Below are 22,408 nucleotides of genomic sequence, written 5' to 3' on the forward strand. Positions count from 1 at the left end.
GGGCTCCCGGAGAAGGGCCTCTCCCGCCGATCTCAGGGGGCGGCTGGGCATATAAGGATGTAAGCGCTCCTTCAGGTAACCAGGACCCAAGCCGTTTAGCAAACAAAACACTTCTTTTAAAAGACTAGGATGGCGGATGGCTCATTTAACCATTGCTTTTTGGTTTATATCTGCTATAGTTGCCTCTTTATTGTTAACTTTGTTTCACAGTCTGTTGTTCTGCCTTTAAATGAGGGGAGCCATCCTCAGCACTGGTTTTACTTTGGAAGGAAATATAGAAAAATGAATCAAAGCATTTCACAGAGAAAGCTAGCCTGCAATGTGGAAAATGCAAAGGGGAAGCACAGACCAGCTGCATATGTTCATCAAGTTTTTGGCTTGTTTGCTTTAAGAAAATCCTCATTTCATTTCACTTCACTTCAAGATGCAGACCTAGTAACAACAATTGACCCCAAGGATGCAGAAAAAGATCTTTTTTCTTGAAGATTTGCTAACAGTCTCTTGCTTGGCACCATGAATATGGGGTCAAACTGCATGCTGCTTTAAATGTTACTCCCTGTGACCTTACACTGTAGCATTAATCCAGACTGGGGCTCCATGCTTGTTTTTGCAAAAAAAAGACATAGCAGACAGTTGTGTCTTTCATGTTGCAAGTAGCTTGACCTTAGAAATTGCTTTGGTGTGATTGAAAAGAAAGTTGAGGCACTTCAAATGTCAAATTCAGAGTTCTACACTGGTGTAGAAAGAAAGTATAGAAGATAAACAAAGAATGACAGTGATGGCGGGAGGGATGTGATTTCAACAGAGACACTCTTAATTGTTTGAAGGTGGGAGATGATTGATGACTTATTTCTGATAAGTGTGTGATTGTGGTTTGTGTTTAAGTATTGGAGGATGGGGGATGTTGTGTACGGGTTCCAAAAAACAAGGCAAGAGAAATCCACTTGTATTCAAAAATAATTCCATTTTTTCCTCTTGTGAGGAACCAAAACAACCTACACAAATATCCTTCTCTGCATTTTACCTTTACAACAACCCTGTGAAGTAGTTTAGTCAGTGACTGTAACAAAGTCAGCCAGTGAGCTTCAGGGCCAAGTGGGGACTAAAGCCCAGATCGCTTGAGTCCTGGTCTAACCACTGTGATACACTGTCTGCTGCTGTTATGTTATTCCAGAACATTTATCTACTTAAAAGTGTGCATGCAAATAGTTATTTATTTCACTTCTATGCTGCCTAATAGTGAAAGCATTCTGAATTGTTTATAACAAGCTTGTTTTGTTTACAAAACATAGTGTTTGTGTACTGTAAAGAATGAAAAAAATACATGACAGTTGAGCACATCTGGAAAAGCTGGACTTAGATCTTAAGAGCTAATGCTCGGAATGTTTAAGGAAATCTGAATCAGGTACATACATGCAGGGGGAGAAAGTTTTTCGATGTCCATTTTAGTTCATTCTCATTCTTGGCTGGACAACTTGTAGCCCTCCAGATGTTGTATATTCTACCTCTCATCAGTCATAGTCATTGGTAGGGGATTATAGTCCAACATCTGGAGGGCCAAAAGTTGTCAAACCTTGACGAAGCAAGTTGCCTGTCCTAGTATCCCTGTCACAGTTAGTAAATTGCTCCGTGTGCCATTGCAACTATGTTGTCCAATATGGCAGTCCTTTCATTCAAATGACTGTTGCAGAATTATAAATAGATGGCACCTGTTCAAAACATCTGCATATTTTTGTACCCAGGGTAAATACTAGGGAAAGCTGCTCACTGGTAGTAAAATGTGGTGGATGAGCATAGCAAATCATTAAAAGTGTTTAGAATCAGAACAAATCAAAGGTCTTGAAAGAAAGATAATAGGGATGGATGGGCCATTCAGGCATCAAGTCTCATCATTGCAGGTATCCAATATAAAGTGTCTCTTGAGTCTCTGCTTGACTATCTCCAGCCTTAGAGGGTCCATCTCCTTCCTAGGCAGCTGGTTTTATTCCCAGACTGCTCCAGCTGTTAGGATGTCATTCCTGATGTTCAGCCAAAGTGTGTCTTCCTGTAATGTTAGGCCATTATTTCATGACCTGCAGTCTTGAAAGATAGAGCCAGAGCATTGAGATTTGTGATGAACAGGAGCAGAGACAGTGTGTTCTCACTGAAGTTTTGTGAGACTGCATCCTGAACCTTGGGAGGTAAAGATTCGGTCAGAATTCAGCTCTCGTGCTCTCTCTGAACATCTTTCCTGCACTTCTTCCTGGTCCAGAAGCAAGCTGAGCTGAGAACAAGTCTGCAAACACTTGGCAATGCTCATGGAATCCTTCTCTGTGCAATTTACACAAATCCTACAAGTCACGTGTGCAGAAGCAAAGCTCTGCTTTCGCAGTAGGGCAATGGGCAGCCTCACAGACTTGCTTCGACTTGCTTCCTGCTCAGTACAAAGTGAATTTAGGGCAGCAAAAAGTCAGGCCAGAGTTCAGGGAGCCTAGCCAAAGAAATCCAACACATTCCCACCTCCAGACCATATTCCTTACACATCACTGATTGACCATTTTAGAACAACTGAAGAAATGCACTTGGAGCATTTAACCAAAATATTTAGAGCTGTAGACCTGTAGTTTGTTTTTCTGCAGAGTGGTATCCTGATGTAAGGTAAATAGCCAACTATGCAAACACAAATACAGCAGTTAAGGAGAACATCTAAGTCTAAGCTTTTACCTCCCCTCCCCCTTTTTTATAATGTGTGTACATATATACATAGCAATTATTTCAGCAACAACTGAGACAATATATTGTTCCCTACTTCACAGTATTTTTATTGAGACTTCTCTTCCTTCTCTTGCCTATATGATGCCCAAGACGAATTACAACATATCTCAAACTATTAATGAAATAAGCACGTATTCCATGGAAACTTTCACATTTCCTTTTTCTTGAGACTGAATTAAAAGCAACAGTCATTCTGTGCCAATGGAAACTGCTCAGCAGGTCATTGCTTGGATCAAAGTAAATCAAGTGTTTCAGAACTAAACAAAGGGCCATGGAAGCTTATTCAAGACATATGTTTGTATTCAGACGCTGGTTCCGCTTCCTAATACTATTCATTGGGCCTTAGACTTTGTCTGCTGAAGCATTGTTCATCAATGCTTTAAGCAACCCTACAAATTGCATTTTTTTCTTTACTCCCAAGAATTTGAGTAATCTCAGGGGAGATTATGAGAAGGCACATGAGCTGCAACCTTCTGGTCATTTCCTGAATGGAAACTGCATGGATGCTGCATTGATTCCATTGTGAAAGTGCAAATATAATAAGTATATCAGTAACAAGATAGTAAAATTCTATTGATGTAAAAATGAGGTTCTACATAAAGTTAATGTGATTCTCTGTGAAAGACTCACTATCGGCTAAATTCATTGTATGTACATACTAACTATATTTACATATCCTCTTTTTCCTGCAATGCAGTTTCCATAATTCTCTTCTTCCATTCCATTTTATCATTGCAACAACCCTGTGAAGTCAGTTAGGCTGACTGTGAGTCACACAGTGAGCATCATGGCCATGTGAGGATGAGAACGCAGCTCTCCTGAGTCCCAGTCCAACACTCAAAGCCACTATGCCACACTGGTTCTTAAGTCTGGTCTAAATAGTTCATTGCTTAGTTAAGCTGCTCTGCTGGTCCAGTGATGGTACCACTCATACCAGGAAAAAGAGGGACCACAGCTTTTTCCTGTTACGGGAAGGACATAGCTCAGCAACAGAGTTCTTCCATGCAGAAGGTTTCGGGCTGAGTCCGCAACAGCTTCAGGTGTGCAGTACTGCAGGAGTAGATGGAGCTGGTTGGAAAGGGGCATGACTCTGTAAAAGGCATCTTCCTGCAGTTGCATGAGAACAAGTTGTGGCAAGCCTCAGGCTCCCAGACTCTGTCTGCCTACCTCTTCTTTTCAGGAAGAGAGAGTATTGAACACTTTTACTAGAAGTTTCAAATAGCTCACAGTTTTGCACTGTTCGAGTTACCTGGATTTGACCCTCACAGGAGAGTGCAGTGTGTTAAAAAGTGGAAGATTTCAGTCACATGTGGAGCTGGAGGTAGATGTGGGAGCATGTGAACCTACGGCTTGTCATGTGCCATTATGTAATGGTAAACTGTAGTGTTGTACCTGAACTGGGCTGCGGTGTTTTAACTGCTTCAAACTCTCAAAGTTTTCTGCTAAGTGCAGCCATTCCTATTGTATTTTGACTGGACGTAAAAGAATGAAAGCTAGTGCTTTTAAAAGGAGTTGATTTCTTCACAGTGCAAGCAGAGTGTACTCTTTTCGTCATGCAAATTACCATCCAGACGCATTCTGTATCTCAGTCACTGTATGTCTCAAGCCTGACATTTTAGACAAAGAAGAACTTGTTGAGTCATCCACAAGATGTAGTTGTCTTGATTCTGTTTTGATCCATCAGGAAGACCACCACCCACAGACTTACCACTTCCTGAAGCATTTCTTGGAAATACTTCATTCATAAGCTGAAGAGCATGACCCAGCTTGACTTGCTTGATGTAGATCGTTTCTGCAGCCTTGCCAAAGGCCCTGATTATAAAACAAGCACAGAAACAAGCTTTACCCCATTAAACAGTCCACTTTGGTCAGCAGGTCTTCATGTTGTGAGATGCAACCCATCATAGCTGTCTAGTCAAGACTAAAAGCCAGTGTGGTGTAGTGGTTAAGAGCATGGGACTGGGACTCAGACGATCTGGGTTCTAGTCCCTGCTCAGCCATGGGGCCAACTGGGTGACTTTGGGCCAGTCACAGACTCTCAGTCCAACCTACCTCACAGGGGTGTTGTTGTGGGGCTAAGATGGAGAAGGAGAATGATGTAAGCCGCCTTGAGCCCTTTGTAGGACAAAGGCAGGATATAAATCACAATATAAAAAAAAAAACATTATGAAAGTGACCTTGAATTCAGTAGACTACTGATATGACTAATCACATGATGTATTCTCACTTAAATCCCATGCACTTCCATAGGCTTTAAACTGCACAGTTTCTTGTTCGTGGTGTGGTAGTTAGAGTGGCAGACTGGGGACCCGGAACATGTGGGTTCTAGTCCCCTCTTGTCTGTGCTGCTCACTGGGTGACTCTGGGCCAGTCAGCCCAACCTTGCCACTATGAGGATAAAATGTAGCTCTGTAAGCCACCTTGAGTTTCTTCACAAGAGGGAACCAGGTGGAATATAAATGTAATCATCGTTACTGGTGGCTTGTATGTATCACAGACCTATTTGCATATATCGCTTCCATGCAGTAGATACAACATCTATAGAATGCATGGGAGCCAATCATATATTTCTTGAAAGGGATGAAAACACCATGCCTCTTTCTTTTTTACTCTTATGTAGGTGCCAGGAGCCTTTGTCCATTTCATTCATGGATGTTTGCAACAGAAAGTGCAGAGGCTGGGTTTCCAATCCAGATCAAGTCCATAACAGGTAGCAAGGTCAAAGATATTAGTCTCCATGCTAGGGTCTCAATCTGGATTGAGTCCCCTGTGCCTGCTCTAGAATAAAAATGAAAAGAAGAAAGAAAGAGGAACCTTTGCTTTGGTACTATGCCGTAGCCTTTAAATGAAATCACCCATCCCATGCTGCAAGATTACTTAGTGCAATGACACATTGGGCAAAATTTCAAACCACTTCATGAGAAGTAGACTGTAGCTCTGAACTTAATGCTACTTTAGAAATTGCAGCAAAGGGAGAAAAGTTTCTGGCTTTGAGGTTTCATCTATCTTGAAGGTTAAGCATCACAGGGCAAGAACTTAAGCCATGTACAAGTGTTCATCTGCATCATGCACAGGCATAAACTGAGCAAGGTATATCTGCCCAAGTGTCCTATGTGCCTGGGAAACGCAGAGAATTGAGCACAAAGATCCACAACAGAGCATGTAAATGTGTTTGGCTGAAAGTACTGAAAGAGCTTCTGTGATTTCAAATTGCCTTATCATGGTTCCTGACTGTCAGAGTTGCATTAGTCCCTTACAGGCCCCTTTGCAGATCTTTGCACACTGCTCAGAAAAAGGTCTCTGAGCTTGCTAGGCTGACCAGACAGTTGGCACATTATGCATGCTCTCATATATATGCACTCTCCAGTTTAGCCATACACGTGATACAGACAAATGCTTGCTAAAGACTTTGGTTATATGGGCATTTGTATTTCTTTCATGAAGAATCTCAAGGCAGATCTCCCATTGAACCTGTGACCAGAATTATACATGCTTAACTTCAGCAAAGCTGCTACTTCATGTACCATTATACAATGTCCTGTCACCAAAATGTGTTGCAAAAAGGTGAAACAGTGTAAGTGAACTCATGCGGTATTTTGCATGCTATTTGATTCTTGGGAATTACACCAGTATAGTACTGACGAACTTAATTTTTCCTTTGTTTTACATGTTACCTGCAATGGTTTGAAACGGTGCAGGTTGCATACTTAAATAAATGCCTGACTCTTTAGTTGCCTGTAAGTGTTGTATGGACTTGAGAGGTCTAGTAGCAACATCAGAGCAATTTGTTTCTGACAAATGAACTGTCTGGTATTAATAATTCTAAATTGTTTCTCTGTCACAAGGCGGCATACCACAAGCTCTCACGTGTTAACTAATGTGAATTCCATCGTAGCCTAGCAAAATCTATTGTGAAACCAGAGCAATGCTATTCATAACCATCAACTATTTAAGCTGGGGTATTTACTTGTGATGTGGAATGTTAACCTTTTGAAATCACTGTGGAAAGAGAAAATATGCACATGCGCACACACACAGAGTTGTGCACAGTTATAAATTAAATAAGGTAAAATATGCAATTCAGAAATACATGCTGAAGGGTGTTTAAAGTTTTATGTTAATACAAAATCCAATTAAAACATTTTCTGCCTTGGGGACCAGAAGGTTTGGAACTCTTATGCTCTTCACTTCCATAGTCCTCCATTTCCTCCCATCTGCTTCAAATACAGAGAGGAGGTTTCTACTATCCATTGATGCCCTCTTTTTTCTGTCCAGCCCTGGCTTCCCCTTGACCTCTGATTCCCCAGTTTCACAGTAGTAGAACCTCCTTAAGTTCCAGCTAAGCAGGGCCACATCCAAGTGGTTTGAAAATGAATTTGTTTATGCCTTGCTCAATAGGCCGTTCAAGGGGCTGCCTTATGTGTTGTATGGGATGCTTTCTTTCACCTGGTACTGTGGGCATTGCTGTGGGTAAGAAACGGTATCATCCAAATGCTAGAGGTACGGCTGTTGGTCTGGGCAGATGCAACAATCTAAAATAAAATAGTAGTGTAACATAATATGCTGGGACAGAAGCATGCACAGCGTTAATAATGGAAATATATTAATTTATACAGAATGCATTAAGGTGACATATCCCTGCTTACCTCATGGCAAGGGCTAATAGCAAAAAGCTGTTAAGGGTTGATTAGTTAATGGGCATGATTCTTAACTGTAACATATACCTCTGCAAAGGAGGAGCTATCAGATCAAAACAGTAGCATTTGACACCGACTTCACATGGGTTGCTATGATTAAATGAGGTGCATGCAGTTCAAAATCAGCTCGGGTGTTCCTACAGTGCTTTGAGAAAAGGTAGGAGGGAGAGAAAAATGTGGTCTAGAAGCAAATGGACTTGGGTGGAATACAGAGAGCAGCAACAGTATGCAGCAGGTAATGACAAAATAGCTAATAGGTAGGAAAATGGTTAGATGAATGTAAAATAAGTAAGGTTTCAACCTTTCCCAGTTTCTAGGTCTCCTAAGGACTATTTGCATTATCAACACTATTTTCTGTCACTCAGCTCTCTCCTCCTTGAGTATCTTCTCAAGGTAAATGAGTGAAACCTGATATGGCCTCATTCCATTTATTCAGGTTTTCCCACACCTGTGCCTTCCTATAAGGCAGGGGTTGGGAATGACAGGTTCAGGGATCATGACCAGCTCTCTTGGGATCCCTAGATGGCTATAGCCTTTTCCACCACCCCTAGCCTTTCAAACTTAAACCCACATTTTGGTGCTTTTCCTGCCTTTTTGCTGTTTTCTGCCTGTTCTGAGTGCCAAACTAAATGTTAGGCTATTCATTAGACTGACTTACACATCTGTGTTAGGGCACGTGGTCCCAATTCAGATTGTGAACATGGTGATTCAACAGAGCGGGAACTTAGCTTCTCCTCTCCAATTTTTATCCTGAAATTCCACATATACTCTTTACAGGGAAGCTAAGGAAGAAAACGTTTTCATTGCTTTCCAGAGGAAATGACTTAACTTGAAAGAATCTGAAGTATGGAACTCCCTGCTGCTAGGAAATTGCCTTAACAAAGAATTTAGCTGGTTGGGCCATTTTGCTGGTTGCAGTTCTTTTTTTCTATCTAAATATGGTGAGATTGTGCACTTGGAAACCAAAGGCTCATAGGGAACTACTAATTACCATTTTTCCATACCTGGTGGCAGATTTCCAGAGATCCATATAGGAAGTGATTTGCTTGTTTCAGTTTCTGAAGCCCAAGTTGGGTTCTGTCCTATTGCCTCATCAGTTCACCAAGTTTAATGGTAAAAAAGTAATTTCTACACATTTTATATGCATTTCTGCCAGTGTATGCAGTTTTGCCCTCATTCCTCCCTTGTATGCACATCTCTAGGTATATTTCAATCAGGGAATGGCATCACAGAAAGCCTAATGGATAACTGCAATCTAGTTTGTATATTACTTATGGCAGTGTAAATTAGAGTAATTCATTTTGATATGAATTTGCCCACATCTCTAGTTTCAGGCAGAGGAACTTCTGAATACAGATTGTGTGTTTTACTACTGAATTATGGCCCCTCTCCATGTCAGTAGATAAGCAAGCAGAAAACATGTGCCTTCTTGCAGAACTTTGAACAACTCCATATTGAATACCATGCCATAAATGAATTATGGCACAATCTTATGTATGTTCAGAGACAGAGAATTGTCAGTTCTTATCATGGGCCAGACATGCTCGGGTGCTGTAGACCTTTGCTGTCTAAACCTGTGCAGGGCTGCAGACTTCGTTTGTTCAACTTGCTTGCAGCTTGGTAATATGCTGTCTTGACTACTTCAAAAGGCACCCTCCTCAAAGGCCTGTGCATGCTACAAAGCAGACATAACAAAGACTAATAAATGTGGGTGCTAATTTCCTGGGATGGTACTCCCAGCCTGCCAGTTTCAACTCTACTTCCACAACTATTTCTCCAATTTTTGTTTTGTATTGTTTTTCAAACTATCAAATTATGCCAAATTTTGAGTGGCTCATGGGACCACAGTGAGAAGATGACCTGACCTGAGCCAACCTGGAATGTTCATTTTAATTAAGAAACTTCACAGCCCATTTAATCTGAGCTCTTTAGAGATGAAAGGCTGCCTACTAAAGCAGGAAGCTAACCCTCTGAAGCTGTAACCAGGCCTCTAATGCACCTGTTCTGATTTTTCATGGTGCACATTCTAGCTTTCTCAGTAATTTTAAGAAATGATAACAGTATAATCCTTCCTGTTCTGTCTTTCATCATTGGAGGATTTAAAGCTTTAATTGTATTCCACATATTCAGCAAACTAAAAAAACAAGGCGGTTGAAGGCTTTGCCCTCTGTCTGTTCTTTGCCTGAGACTGTGCTTTTCATGGGATCTTGAGGGACTAAAGTGTTTCATGTGTTTACATTAATAATTTTTTATTTAGGCATTACCTGATCAGTTCTTCCAGCATCCATGGGGGCTGGAATTAAAGAGCTGGCGGAATTCTTATATGATTGTGCTGGAGAATCTTCCTGTTCTCACTTCGTAGCCTGATAGCATTTATACAGATCACTTAGTACAGCCCATCAGAATGAAAATGTGTCACTTACATGCATTGGAACTAGCTTTGTTATTTATAGGTATTATATGAAGCTTGATCTTATGCTTAAGAGAGTGTTAAACTGCTCTGCCTGTATTGTTGCTTTGGGCAAGAGAACATCCGTTGGAATAAGTTTGGCTCATGCAGCACACTTTATTCCTTTGTAGCAGTAGTTCACTTGCATTTCAATTAATTATTTGTGGACAGTGTTAGGATATGTTGCTAATTAAACTTAGGCTGTCCTGAGTATTCTCCTGATTCTCCTTCATGTTCAGAATAGTGGCATAAAAATAGGAATATTAATAATAATAGCAACAATACATTTTAGTCCAATCAACTATTGGATTAGCTATTGTTTTCTTCCAGGTTATTGCTTCTTGTTTCCAGAATATGCTTCCTGAATAATCCTAGCCAATTAAAAATCATGGAGTGAATGGAATGATGTCAGTGGAGTAACTAGACACTTAGTATGGAATGAATTTGCAGTCCAGGATGGATAAGGAGATGGTTAGAGCCACCTAGCTACTTTGGATGACTTAAAATCTGCAGGAGCAGCAAGATGCATGCTTGATACCATAAGTTCACAGCAGAATATTTATTTTTCTCAAATACTGGCTACTGTTCTGTGCTATAACACAGCTGGCAGCACCTCTGGAACCATGCTGTATGAGGCTGATGTCAAGACAGAGATGAACTTGCATATTCATGTGTGCATGGACAACTCTCTCTCTCTCTCTCTCTCCCCCCCTCCCTCCCTCCCTCCTGTATGCATTGGGAAAAGAGAGTAATGCAATGGCCCTTAGACAGAACCTAAGGAACCACAGAATTCTTCAGTTTTTAGGACAGAAGCAGAGTTTCAACCCCCAACCCTTCAGCAAGCATGGGAAAAAGCTACAGTTGCCAGACTGTAATGTTGTCAGATAGCCTGGTAACCCCGCTGTCTTCTCTCTGTCCATTGCACCCTTCCTCTAAGGTTGCTCTTTCTACTTCGCTTGGTTCCTACCCTTCCACTTGAAAGTATCACTTGCAGAATGGGTGGAAGTACAAGCAGAAATCACATCTGCTGTTTCCCCTCCTCTGAACAAGCTAGTTGTAAGCCTCTGAGTTTGTAGGCCTAAAAGCACTGAATGTTGTGAGCCAAGGTTCCCCCTTTGACAAAACACCAGACCCAGTCCATTTATCTTACATTCTTGATTACTTCCAGTAAAAAATCACCCTGAGTGACTCTGAGCATGCACAGAGCCATTTGTTGTACCCAGTCTAGGGATTGCCTCCAAGAAGTCTCCTTATGGACATGTTTGTGCCTCAACCTTGAGGCAGGGACTCTGAAAGGCAGGGACCTCCTTTCTACACACTTCTCGTCTAACTGGGACTCTGTCCTCTGCTGGCACCTAGCCGTGGGGTTCAGCTCCGAAGGAGGCAGATGGTCTGTCTGGAAATTCTTTTCAGCAACCCCTCCTAGTAGTTGCATGTCGATGCATTCCCAGGATCTGTCTGCCGTGCTGCAGCATGCCCTTGAGCTAATCTCCTCCACCTCCTCCCGCTGCTGGATCTCAGGACCTTGAGCAAACCCATGCTTCTCAATGCCACTGAAATATTCCTTGTCCTCCGGATCTGAATCGGCAACTGTGACACAGCTGGTGTTCCGTGGAAACGCTTGCCAAGGCCTTCCATCCTGCTTGCTCTCAGCACGGAGGGAGTAACGCCTAGGATTGCTTCCTAAAAGCTTTAGTGGATCACAGATTGAGGGATATGCCTTGCTCTTCTTTCTCAAGTAGGAACTGTCATCTTGACACCAGGGTGGCACACAATAAAATGTGTGGTTGTTGCACTGGAAAAGAGAACATCTGTTGGAGTTTCTGGCTGAGCAGCAGATGATGATAGGGTGAATTTCAGGTCAGAATTCTTGCTTCTGATGTAAAATCTAAAGCAGGCACTGTTTGCTGAGGTTCATCTTACTGCAGAGTGCTGTTACTAGATTCTGATATAAATTTCTATTTTTAACTATAGGGACAGTCCCTTGATGCGCTGCCCATTTAATGACAAAAGCAAGGCTATTTTATTTCTTCTTCTGAAAAAGTGACCAAACATTAAACTCCAAAATATTAGCTAGTGCTTTTCCGAATTCATTAACTGAGAAGTAAGATACTACTTTCTCTGATTGCAAAACCTGACTTTGCCAGTCCACCTGAAGAATTCAATTCCCCCAAATCCAATCCTTTTTCTTAAGCAGAGTGTAGGAATTATAAGGCCTGATATTATGGCCTTGGAGTCATTTTCTGCATGGGATTATACATCTGTTTCAGTGATCCAGGAACTGAAAACTCACAGTACTCTGTGTTAATCAGCTTGTGCATTTTCAGTTCAAGGTGTTGACCAAAAACCAAGGAAAACCAAGGGGATTGATCAAGTTAGAAAAAATGTTGAGCCAGGCTCAGCTTAACTTGTGCCATGGCTTAGTCCCTTCACCTGAATATACAAGCCCTTGAAAGTTGTTCTAGAAGTTAAACTTGTCACTCCCAGGTGAGAAGTTCTACCCTTTAAATGGACAAGTACAAATATGGAAAGAATAAACACAGTGAAAATAGTTAGCTGCTGCATTTGGAACACTTTTAGCACTGTTGAAGGTAGGCGAAAACTACAAATATGCATTTGCTTCAAAGAGTATCCAACAATCGTCCTGTTAGCTGATACCTGAAAACCAAGCGCTAAATGCTGGGAGGTACGCTCAAAAGTGCAATTTGTCAAAAGTGCCACCAACACACAGAGAGGTTTTTCCTTCTCTCCTCTACCTCTGTTATCTGCAATTATTTGTAGACTTGAGCCACATTTATAATGAAAAATAAACTGCCAGAGAGTAATCACTCAGTCATGGTGAAGTGCTTTGGAGATAAAAGATAACAGCTTACAAATGGTGCTATTTTTCATGAAGATGAAGAACTTAAGATTTTCTGGGTCACGTCTCCACGCACACACACCACGAGACTCCTATTGTAATTTGTTGGACATGTGTGTTTTTCTCATGTCTTGTAAATCCAGGTAACGGCGGGGGTGGGGGTGGATACAGGAAGTCATGACAGAATCTTAATAAGCTTCCTCTAGCCTTACTCTTATGGAAACATTTCAAAAAGGTGTCAGCTTTATCACCAAACTGTCATAACTCTCTTTAGTTAAACTTTGTAATTTAATTGGACAGAAAGTGTGTGTGACTAACACAACCTTTCAGTGGTATAAGTGAAAGAGAGGGGATAGAGGTAAATACACAGTAATGCATTTGACTGCCGAGAGACTTAAAACAAGCAGGCAACTATGACAGGGAAAAGAAGTGGTTGCATTTGTTCTTCCTGTAGAAAGAATGCAGAATAAAAGTTATCAGTTTGAAAATTAGGTAGGACTCATTTAGGTTCAATTTAACTAGATTCAATCATATATCCTCTACTTGAGAGAAAGCTCCACTACTAATTGGTCATAACCTTTCAGCAGATACCACACTGCTAATCTTTTAAGATCTGAGGGCTAAACTGATATTTTTGCAGATGGACTGGTATGCCATCTTGATCTTTCTTTGAAAACAGCATATTTTTTCTTTAAAAAATGAAAAAAAGAAGGTAAGATTCATGAGTAGCTACTGATCATGCTGCTGTGTATTAGCTTCAGTTATCGGAGTCAGTATGCAATTGCTAGGGGACGCAGAAATGCTATTGTGCTTAGGTCCTGCTTGCAGGCTCTGGGATAAGCATGTTGGATTCTGAAGGATTTTTGCCTGGCCATTCTTAAATGTGCAAGATGCTTTTACTGAAAGATTTATGCAGTGCAACTGAACCCTGCAACTGAATGTCGCAGTATATCCTCACACCTAACAGAAGGGCTTCTTCTGTTCAGGGTTCTAGGCAGCTTTGCGAGTTGCAAAGGACTGTGTTCATGGTCTTTTCCTTTTCTAACTGACAGGTTTTCACCCTTCCTCTTCTATCTTCATTGGACTGTCTTATATGGTGTTTTCCTTGATTTGTACTTATGCAAATCTTGGAGTTTCTCCAAGCGTGCTAATACCTGCCTCTTGTTTCTTAGTGGTCCTGTTTTGGCTTCGCTTCTGTTGGCCTGGCAACACTGAGTTCATTCTTCTTATGCAATATTGCGCAATGCACCTCAGGATACATTTTTCAATGGAGGGAGGAGCACACCTATTTTGCAAGGATTTCTTCTTGATAATGGGTCATGCAGAGAAGGAAACTAGCATATTTTTAATATGATGGCAGAAATACTATAGCCCTCCTTGATGGGCTTCATAAAAACTTTTGTCTTTTATACTTTATGGGTTTGTATTTGCACTGCCTTTGTACATGTATCAAGGTAGCATACCTGTCACCTGTCATTTATTGGCTTAAAAGTTGTATGTATTGTCTTTTGGTGGTGTTTTGCTATTGAGTTCTTCTTTGCTAGCATTCAAATGATATATGAGTACAGTTGCTCACAATCTATTCTAAAGCTCTGTTTTTAGAGGTATATATTAGCCAACAGCAAGATAATAAGCAATCAGAAACTAGCTTGCAGTTTCTAATATTAGACATATAGCAGACTTATAGTAGCAATGAAGATGGATGTTACCCATTTCTCATTTTAAGTCATTGACATATCTGCAATCGACTTGAATTGAATGTGGCAGCATATTCTAAAGTGATTGTTTGTGATAGGGTTATGTTTATTTACAGTGTTAGGATAATATTCTAGGTTTTGTCATATACAACTTATTTGAACCAAATAGCTTGAATTTGTAACAAAAAAATGAAGACTTGATTTATTTTTAAAGCTTTACACTGGCAAGTAGTCATGATCATACCAATTACAACATGGTCATTTAATGTTGCATTCATATATTGCCTATTCAACAGTAAATCTCATTGAGGGCTTGATCCTAGATAAATGATTATAGGATTTCAGCTTGTAGTAGTACCATGTTCCAAAGAGGCAGTTAAACACAATAGTCTTCATCTGGAACAACCTAACATCCAATTATATAAGTGGAGGTAAACGTATCAGTATGCTTTCATTTTTGTCTAGAGTTGTCTGAAGAAAAAACAATTTTTACACATTTTTCCCCCAAAAAACTTTATGAAGTTACTGGTATGTGTTGTTGCAAATATAGTTACAGCTTTCCTTTTTATGGCAGCTGGAAGTGGATTGACATCGAACAATAGTGCAAGACCTGGAACAACTGAAAAAGCTTCAGCACCAGCGCCACTAACAGATGAAAACACTTTGGTTCAGAGAGCAGAGCATATTCCGGCTGGAAAGCGAACTCCAATGTGTGCTCAGTGCAATCAAGTGATCAGGTTTGTACTACTTCCCCTTTGCTATTTGTCTTACACAGGATTATTTATTTATTTATTTATATCCTACCCTTCCTTGCAAGGAGTCCAAGGCAGCTAGCTACTTATATGAAATCAATACAACCCATGAACACCGCTAAATCCTAACTCTAAAATTATAGATGAACAAGCATCAGCTACAACACCCAAAACAGATAAATCACTTGCCTACCCACAGAGCTTGAATAAATGAATTGTGGGTTGTGTTCCCAGTTGTGCTGGGAACAGCGAAATCTACTGGCAAAGACTTCCAGAGCTGGAAGGCAACTCTGCCTCAAGTAGTTGCCCACAGGCCAGATTAGGTGGTCCTTTGCCGGGTGCTAAGGGCTTTCTCATCAATTCATAAGATTCCTACATCTAAGTATTCCATAGACAGAGGGACTGTCCTTGAGACAGAATATAATAATTTGTAAGCTGCAATAATGTTACAGACACCATTTTAAACCTTTTGTTTGTTGCATCTTTCTCATCTTTCTACTGAAATTGGAAACAACGACACAGCACTGTATTAAATGATATCCTGGACACAAGGAGGAGGGAACTTCGATAATGTAAATTTGAACCATATTAAATGGAATCAATAACACATCGGACACTCCCAGTAGCTTTAGATACTTTTTTGAAACTGATATAATGAAAGGAGCCCTAAAAATGAAACTTGAAGCAAATAAGTAAATATTGGCTGGGTTCAGCATTCATAGCAATGAGACCTAGAAGATAAATGGGTTGGAAGGCAAATAGTAGGAGCTATGGAAATGAAACAAAGAATAAGTGATAGCAAATATTTTTTAAAGCCGGAGATACTAAAAGAGAACAAAAGAACACCAGCCATATCAAACTTAGATGGCAGTAAATAAAAGTTGAATCATTGTTACACCAGGACTTACACAGGCCTCTCAGGAAGTTGGCTGCCATATTCTAAAGCCTTTCAGGAGTCTTCATATGCAAACAGGTATTGTATTAAAATACTCTAGAGCAGTGATGGCGAACCTATGGCATGCGTGCCACAGCAGGCAAGCAGAGGCCTCTCTGCTGGCAAGAGAGCCAGGTCGCCCAAGGATGACCCCAGCAACCGAGCATCGGATAACAGGGGACATAGGGACCATGAGCATGCCCAGAAAGGAGTAGTGGCACCAAGTAATAGCATCACTAGCCAAGACTCATTAGCCGCAATTCGTCCGATATTTTGCATGTCCAGTCAGTGGCTGCAAAGAATATAGATATATTTGCTTGGACTGGCTGTAAATTGTATTTACTAAATTTAAACCTCAGTATTCCGATTTTATTGCAGTGCTGGCACTTTGCGATAACTGAGTGGATTCGGGGATGCAGTCTCTAAAAGGTTCAACACTGGGTTACGGTTAAAAGAACACAGTGTTCTGGACTGGTTTTCATGGTTGGAATATGGATAGAACAGGCAGAAATAATGAGCTGTGCAAAAAAAGCTACTCAAGGAAGGCTTTTTCCAAATCGCATTTTTTTCAATGCAACTTCTCCCCTGTATTAGACTTAGGGGTGTGCACCAGGGTAGGGTTAGGGTTAGAAAAAGTAGCTATCCTAGCATGATTTTGATGGCTGGAATATGCTTGCAACCTTAAGAAATCAAGAGCTGTGAAGAAAAAGCTACTCGAAGAAGGCATTTTCAAAACAGCAGTATTTTCAATGGAACTGCTCCCATGTATTAGGGTTAGGGGTATGCACCAGGGTAGGATTAGGGTTAGAAAAACAAGCTATCCTAGCATGATTTTGATGGCTGGAATATACTTAGAAGGGGCAGAAATGAGGTGCTGGGCAAAAAAAGCTACTCAAGGAAGGCTTTTTCCAAATAGCATTATTCTCAATATAACTTCTCCCCCCTGTATTAGGGTTAGGGGTGTGCACCAGGGTAGGGTTACGGTTAGAAAAACGAGGTATCCTAGCATGATTTTGATGGCTGGAAGGTGCTTCAAACCTTCAGACATGATGAGAAGTGCAGAAAAATCTACCTTAAGAACACATCTTAAAAATCGCAGTATTTTCCATGTAACTTCTCCCGTCTATTAGGGTTAGGGGTGTGCACCAGGGTAGGGTTAGGGTTAGAAAAACGAGGTATCCTAGCATGATTTTGATGGCTGGAATGTGCTTAGAACCTTCAGAAATGATGAGTTGTGCAGAAAAATCTACCTTAAGAACACGTTTTTAAAATCGCAGTATTTTCCATGTAACTTCTTCCCTGAAGTAGGGTTAGCGATGTGCACCAGGGTAGGGTTAGGGTTAGAAAAATGAGGTGTCCTGGCATGATGTTGATGGCTGGAATGTGTTTACAATGGGCAGAAATGATGAGCTTTTCAGAAAGAGCTGCACAAGGAAGGCTTTTTCAAAATCCCTTTTTTTTCAGTGAAACTTTTCCTCTGTATTAGGGTTAGGGGTGCACCAGGGTAGGGTTAATGTTAGAGAAACAAGGTGTCCTGGCATAACTTTTTTGGGTGGAATGTTTTTAGATTGGGCAAACATGATGAGCTGTGCAGAAGAAGCTGCTCATGGAATGCTTTTTCAAATTCACATTATTTTGAATGCTCTATTACCTCTCTATTTGGGTTAATGTTGTGTACAAGGGTAGGCATAGGCCAGTGGGTGCTAACCCATGTCACACAGGTCACAGTGCACACATAGAGCTGTGTCTGTCACCATGTGAGCTTTGTCGTCCTTTCAGCTGAGCATCCGTTAATAGCGCACACTGGGGCCGTGCACACGCTCGGAAAGGAGTCGTGGTGCCAATCGATGGTGTCACAAGCCTCTACTCATTAGCCCTGATTCCTCAGAGCTTTCCCATGGCCGGTCAGTGCGCTTCCAAGGGTATATACATATTTGTTTGGACTTGGTGTGAGTGGTTTTTTCTAAAGTAAAACCTCAGGTTTCAGGTTTTATTGTAGTGTTGCACTTTGTGATAAATAAGTGGGCATTTGGGTTGCAGTTTGGGCACTCTGTCTCTAAAATGTTCTCCATCACTGCTCTAGAGGCAAAGTGGTAATGATGTACTATCTCCGAGTAGCATCCTATATAGCATCACTCTCTTCTTACGTAGTACAGTCACTGAAGGTGGCCCTCAAGGCAGTGTCCTAAGCTACCTGTCTACCAGTGGGGCCTGCCACTGCTTCTTTTCCACGAGTGCTTGGCCCTGCCAATTCCCATCCGCAAGCAATACCTTCCAATTGCAGAATGGAGATTTAGCAATACATGGGCCTGCCAAGTTCTTTTCAGGTTTTTCCCAGTAGTGTGAATTCTCCCTTCTACGTGAGTGTTGGGAGCCACGTATAGAATAGGATTGGTGGACTTGCTGCTCCCATACCAGCTCCATGGGATACTGTAGTGTGTTTTTGGTGAACCTAACTTTGTCAATGATGGACCTCCCAAACCAGCTGAAAGGACCTTTTGACCTTAGTCTTCCTGAATTGGCCATCTTATACTTTAACTCCAACTGTGTTTAGGCGATATATAATAGTAGCTGTGTAAATAAAACATAACAATCCACCTGTGGGTCATTGTTAACAGAATGTACCTGACGTTCTCATCATCATTTTTAGTACAGATCATAAAACAAAATATAAACATATGTTGAAATAATGCAAAAATAAGAACAGTGTGTATGCAAATAAATGTTAGTACACAGCACAATGGAAAAGATATAGGATACAATAATCTGCCCCAAATAATCAGAAAGTAGTGATCATATGCTATAGAAACAGGATGGAGAGCTGCGCGATTCCATTAGGAAGATCCTAGAGAGCTGATCAGCAACCATGCCTGACTGCTGTTGTCAGTGAGTGTTTGTGAGGTCCTGCAGCTGTGTCACAGCTTCCTCCTGATAGTGACATGCATGGAAAGCACAGAACAATATTTTAATGAATATGTAATGTTCTCCTTATGCTTTTGTGCTACAGTGCTTTGGGAAGCTTACGGTAGTCTTCAGGGTTGAGGTTTTAGCATAATTACAGTTCATGCCCTTTCAGGCAGTATTACCTATGTAAAAGTAAGAGCTGGATCAAGTGACATTCTACAGCACACCTGTTTTGCAGCCAAACCACACTGTAGACCTGGTTACTTTACACTAAGGCATAAAATAACCATGATGTGGAAGCTCCCAAAATTTAAAAGAGGCCATCTTATAACTTTTTAATTTATATCTTTAATTATGGATATCTTTATCTTCTAAAGGCTTTGATACTTTTCTGGGTTTTGTTACATTCCCCCCTCGCCTTTCCCTCATTCTCTCCTTTGGATCAAAACTCAAACTCTGTTTTTCCATATATGGGTGGAAGATTTGCAGTGTCAATCTAATAGAACATTGACCTCCTCTAAGGACCCTTACTATGTCTTTGATGTCACAATAACTTAATCAGCTGTCACTTTCAGAACCACATTTGTATTCCAAGGGTCACTGTTATTCATGTATTTTTGCGTGGCTTACATATAAGAGGAGAGGTTTGTTTGTTTCAAAGTATGAATTTGTATAAATTCTTTTTCTCACTTTTCTTACATTTGTCATTTACCAAGAAAGCAAATCCACCACCACGTAAGATAAATTAGAAGTTAACAGAGAAAAAATGCCCTGAAAAAGAAAATGGAAACATAATGCAGTATAAAAATAAATATTAAGATGAAGTCTTCATGCACCTGTAAGAAATCAGACTAGGCCTCTAAGCATCCCCCACTCCAGTCTTGTGGTTAGCTGAGCAATGCAAGCACTGACCTAACGTGATACTCTCCAACAAGCATCTTTTTCCTTTCAGTGATTGAAGTACTCGAACAATACGAGTCCGAAAAGTGTGCAGTTCTTATTGACTATATGGGAGGGTGTCTAAAAATTCAGTTGTTAAAACTGGCCACAGTAATAGAAAGTGCATAATGTAACTGGTCTTGTGCATCCTCCAAACTATTTAGGTTCCTGAGCCAATGGAGATCACAGGAACCATTCTATACCTGATGATAGTTCTGCTACCAGGAAAAATATTTCAGGGACTTATTTATCTGTTGCATCTCTATGCTGTCCATTAGCCAAAGGTCTCTAGGCAGTGTGAAGCCAAAGTTTAAAATCAAAAAGCCAGTAACATAGTAAAACAATGTAAAACATGAAGTTTAAAGCAAAATAATACTAAAGAAGTAACCAAAATAAAAACCAAACAGCAATACAAAACTCTGAAAATAGTCTAACACAACTTTAAAAAGAGATGGGATAAATAAGCCTGTGGAAAAAAAAAAAAAGATTTTCACCCATTACTGAAAAGACTGTAATAAAGCATGCTGCTGGGCTACGAAGGAAAAGGCCTTTTCAGAGGTGATTGTGGAATGACTGTTCCAGAGATGCCAGTCTTTCACTTCACCTCATTCCACAGAAGCACCTGGAGAACTGTTTCAAGAATGATCTTGGGGTTTAGGCAAGAATATATGGGAGGAGACTGTCTTCATGTAGTCGATCTTCAAGCTGCTTTGGGATTTGTAAGCTAAGATTTGAATTTGGCCCAGAAATGGCCAGGCTAGATCATAAAGCACTATGATCCTATTGGTCAGTCCCTGTTAACAATATTGTTTCCTTCCTTTGGACCAGCTAATGTTTCTGGACAGTAATCCAAATCAGAGGCCACCAGAGCATGGATAACTGTAGCTATCCTTCATGGAAAGGTTCATAGTTAGGATATCAACCTAAACTGACTTTTTGCTGATCTTAAACAAGTATACTTAGACATGGGTCCCATTTTTATTGTTAATTTTCTGGGTGACAACCAGTTCTTAAATGATGCTTCCTTTGCCTTTGCTGCAATTCACATTTCTTTAGGCTCACACAATTATTGAACTCCAAATTTGTAAAATCTTTGTTCGATGCATTATGGGTACAACTGTATGTGCGTAACCTGTGCAGACTGGGGTATTCTGGGAGCTAGAGGACTTTTTAAAACATCTAAACATGCATAGGATTATGTTATAAATACACTAATTTAACCTGCTGAATTTGCTAAAATACTTGGAATATAGTGAACTATCTGAAGATAAGCATTTATTTTCTTTACTTTGGGCATTTTAGGATGCCTTGAAAGTTTGCATCAAGAGGTCAAAACTGTAAAACAACTCCAGGAACTGTAAACATAGCAAGTATAAGAATTCTTTGCTAAATGTAACAGGTGGTATAAAAATCCCCCCACCTCACAAAACCATACTTCATTCACATCCAAGTCTATCATTTTAGAGCAGACAATTGGAAACATGATCCTACCTGGGGCCAGAAGAACCTCTTTAGTGTCGGTCCTTTCCTAATGAGTCTGGTAAATTAGCCTGTGCTGACACAGTGAGAAGAGAGCACTTTGTTGTACATAAGGACTTGTATTGTTAGATTACTACATAACTGAAAGGGCATTGATGTAAAAAGGTGCTTGTACAGAGGTTGGAGGGTATCAAGTTAGGTCAGTGTTTTCACTGTTCAGCTAACCACAGAGCAGCAGGGGTGTTTTTAAATTACTAGTCCGATTTCTTAAGATGCATGAAGGATTTTTTAAAAATATTTTTTCAACCCATTGCATTATGTTCTAGAGCATTTACTTAAGATGCTTCAGATTTTATAGAGCTTGAAAAGATCCAGGATTTTTTTGGTAAAGAAAAATAGTTAACCAAAAACATGTAAATAAATGGAAGTTGACTAGAATCTGGATTAATATGTTTTAAGAATTTTAAATCAGATATGCAGATAGGTTGTGTAATACAACCAAATTTCACAATTTGAAATTTGGGCTTTATCTTGAACTGCAGCATTCTTTATCTGAAATATTATGTTTATGTTTCATTTTACAAATGAATATTCTATTTGAAGGTGAAGCATTGAGTTAAGTCATAGTTTTCCATTCCATATTGTCTCATTTTTGAAACTTCAGTAGCTCACATTTTCAACTTGGTTTCACTTTCATCTGTAATTCCTGTTCTACAAAACTGTACCCCTTCAATGTTTAATTTCTTCAGGAGACAGTTTTGAAGAGATGTAAATATTCATTAAATGCCTTCTTTTTAAATATTGAAGTGGGTATTGAAATGTAGTTAAATTTATTCAAAACCTTGACTAAAGAAAAAGAATTCCAGTACAACTTTTATCTTTTCAGAATAAAGTATAGGGATCAATTTTGCTTTCATAGTAATATTTGCAGTATTCCCAGTAC

The 22,408-nt window shown here is 40.2% G+C and overlaps 1 protein-coding gene across 1 annotated transcript in view; it reads left to right on the forward strand.

Annotated features, from left to right (window-relative positions):
* LOC123022541 (PDZ and LIM domain protein 5-like) overlaps positions 1-22,408 on the forward strand; it is a 60,285-nt gene that overhangs the window by 27,474 nt on the left and 10,403 nt on the right. Inside the window, exon 8 of the mRNA XM_044428307.1 lies at positions 15,032-15,194. Coding sequence (XP_044284242.1) covers positions 15,032-15,194 — 163 coding nt within the window. The remainder of the gene's footprint in view (positions 1-15,031; positions 15,195-22,408) is intronic.

This window comes from Varanus komodoensis, unplaced genomic scaffold (assembly GCF_004798865.1).
Source record: "Varanus komodoensis strain SLA01 unplaced genomic scaffold, ASM479886v1 scaffold2, whole genome shotgun sequence".
NCBI classification, from domain to species: Eukaryota; Metazoa; Chordata; class Lepidosauria; order Squamata; family Varanidae; genus Varanus; species Varanus komodoensis.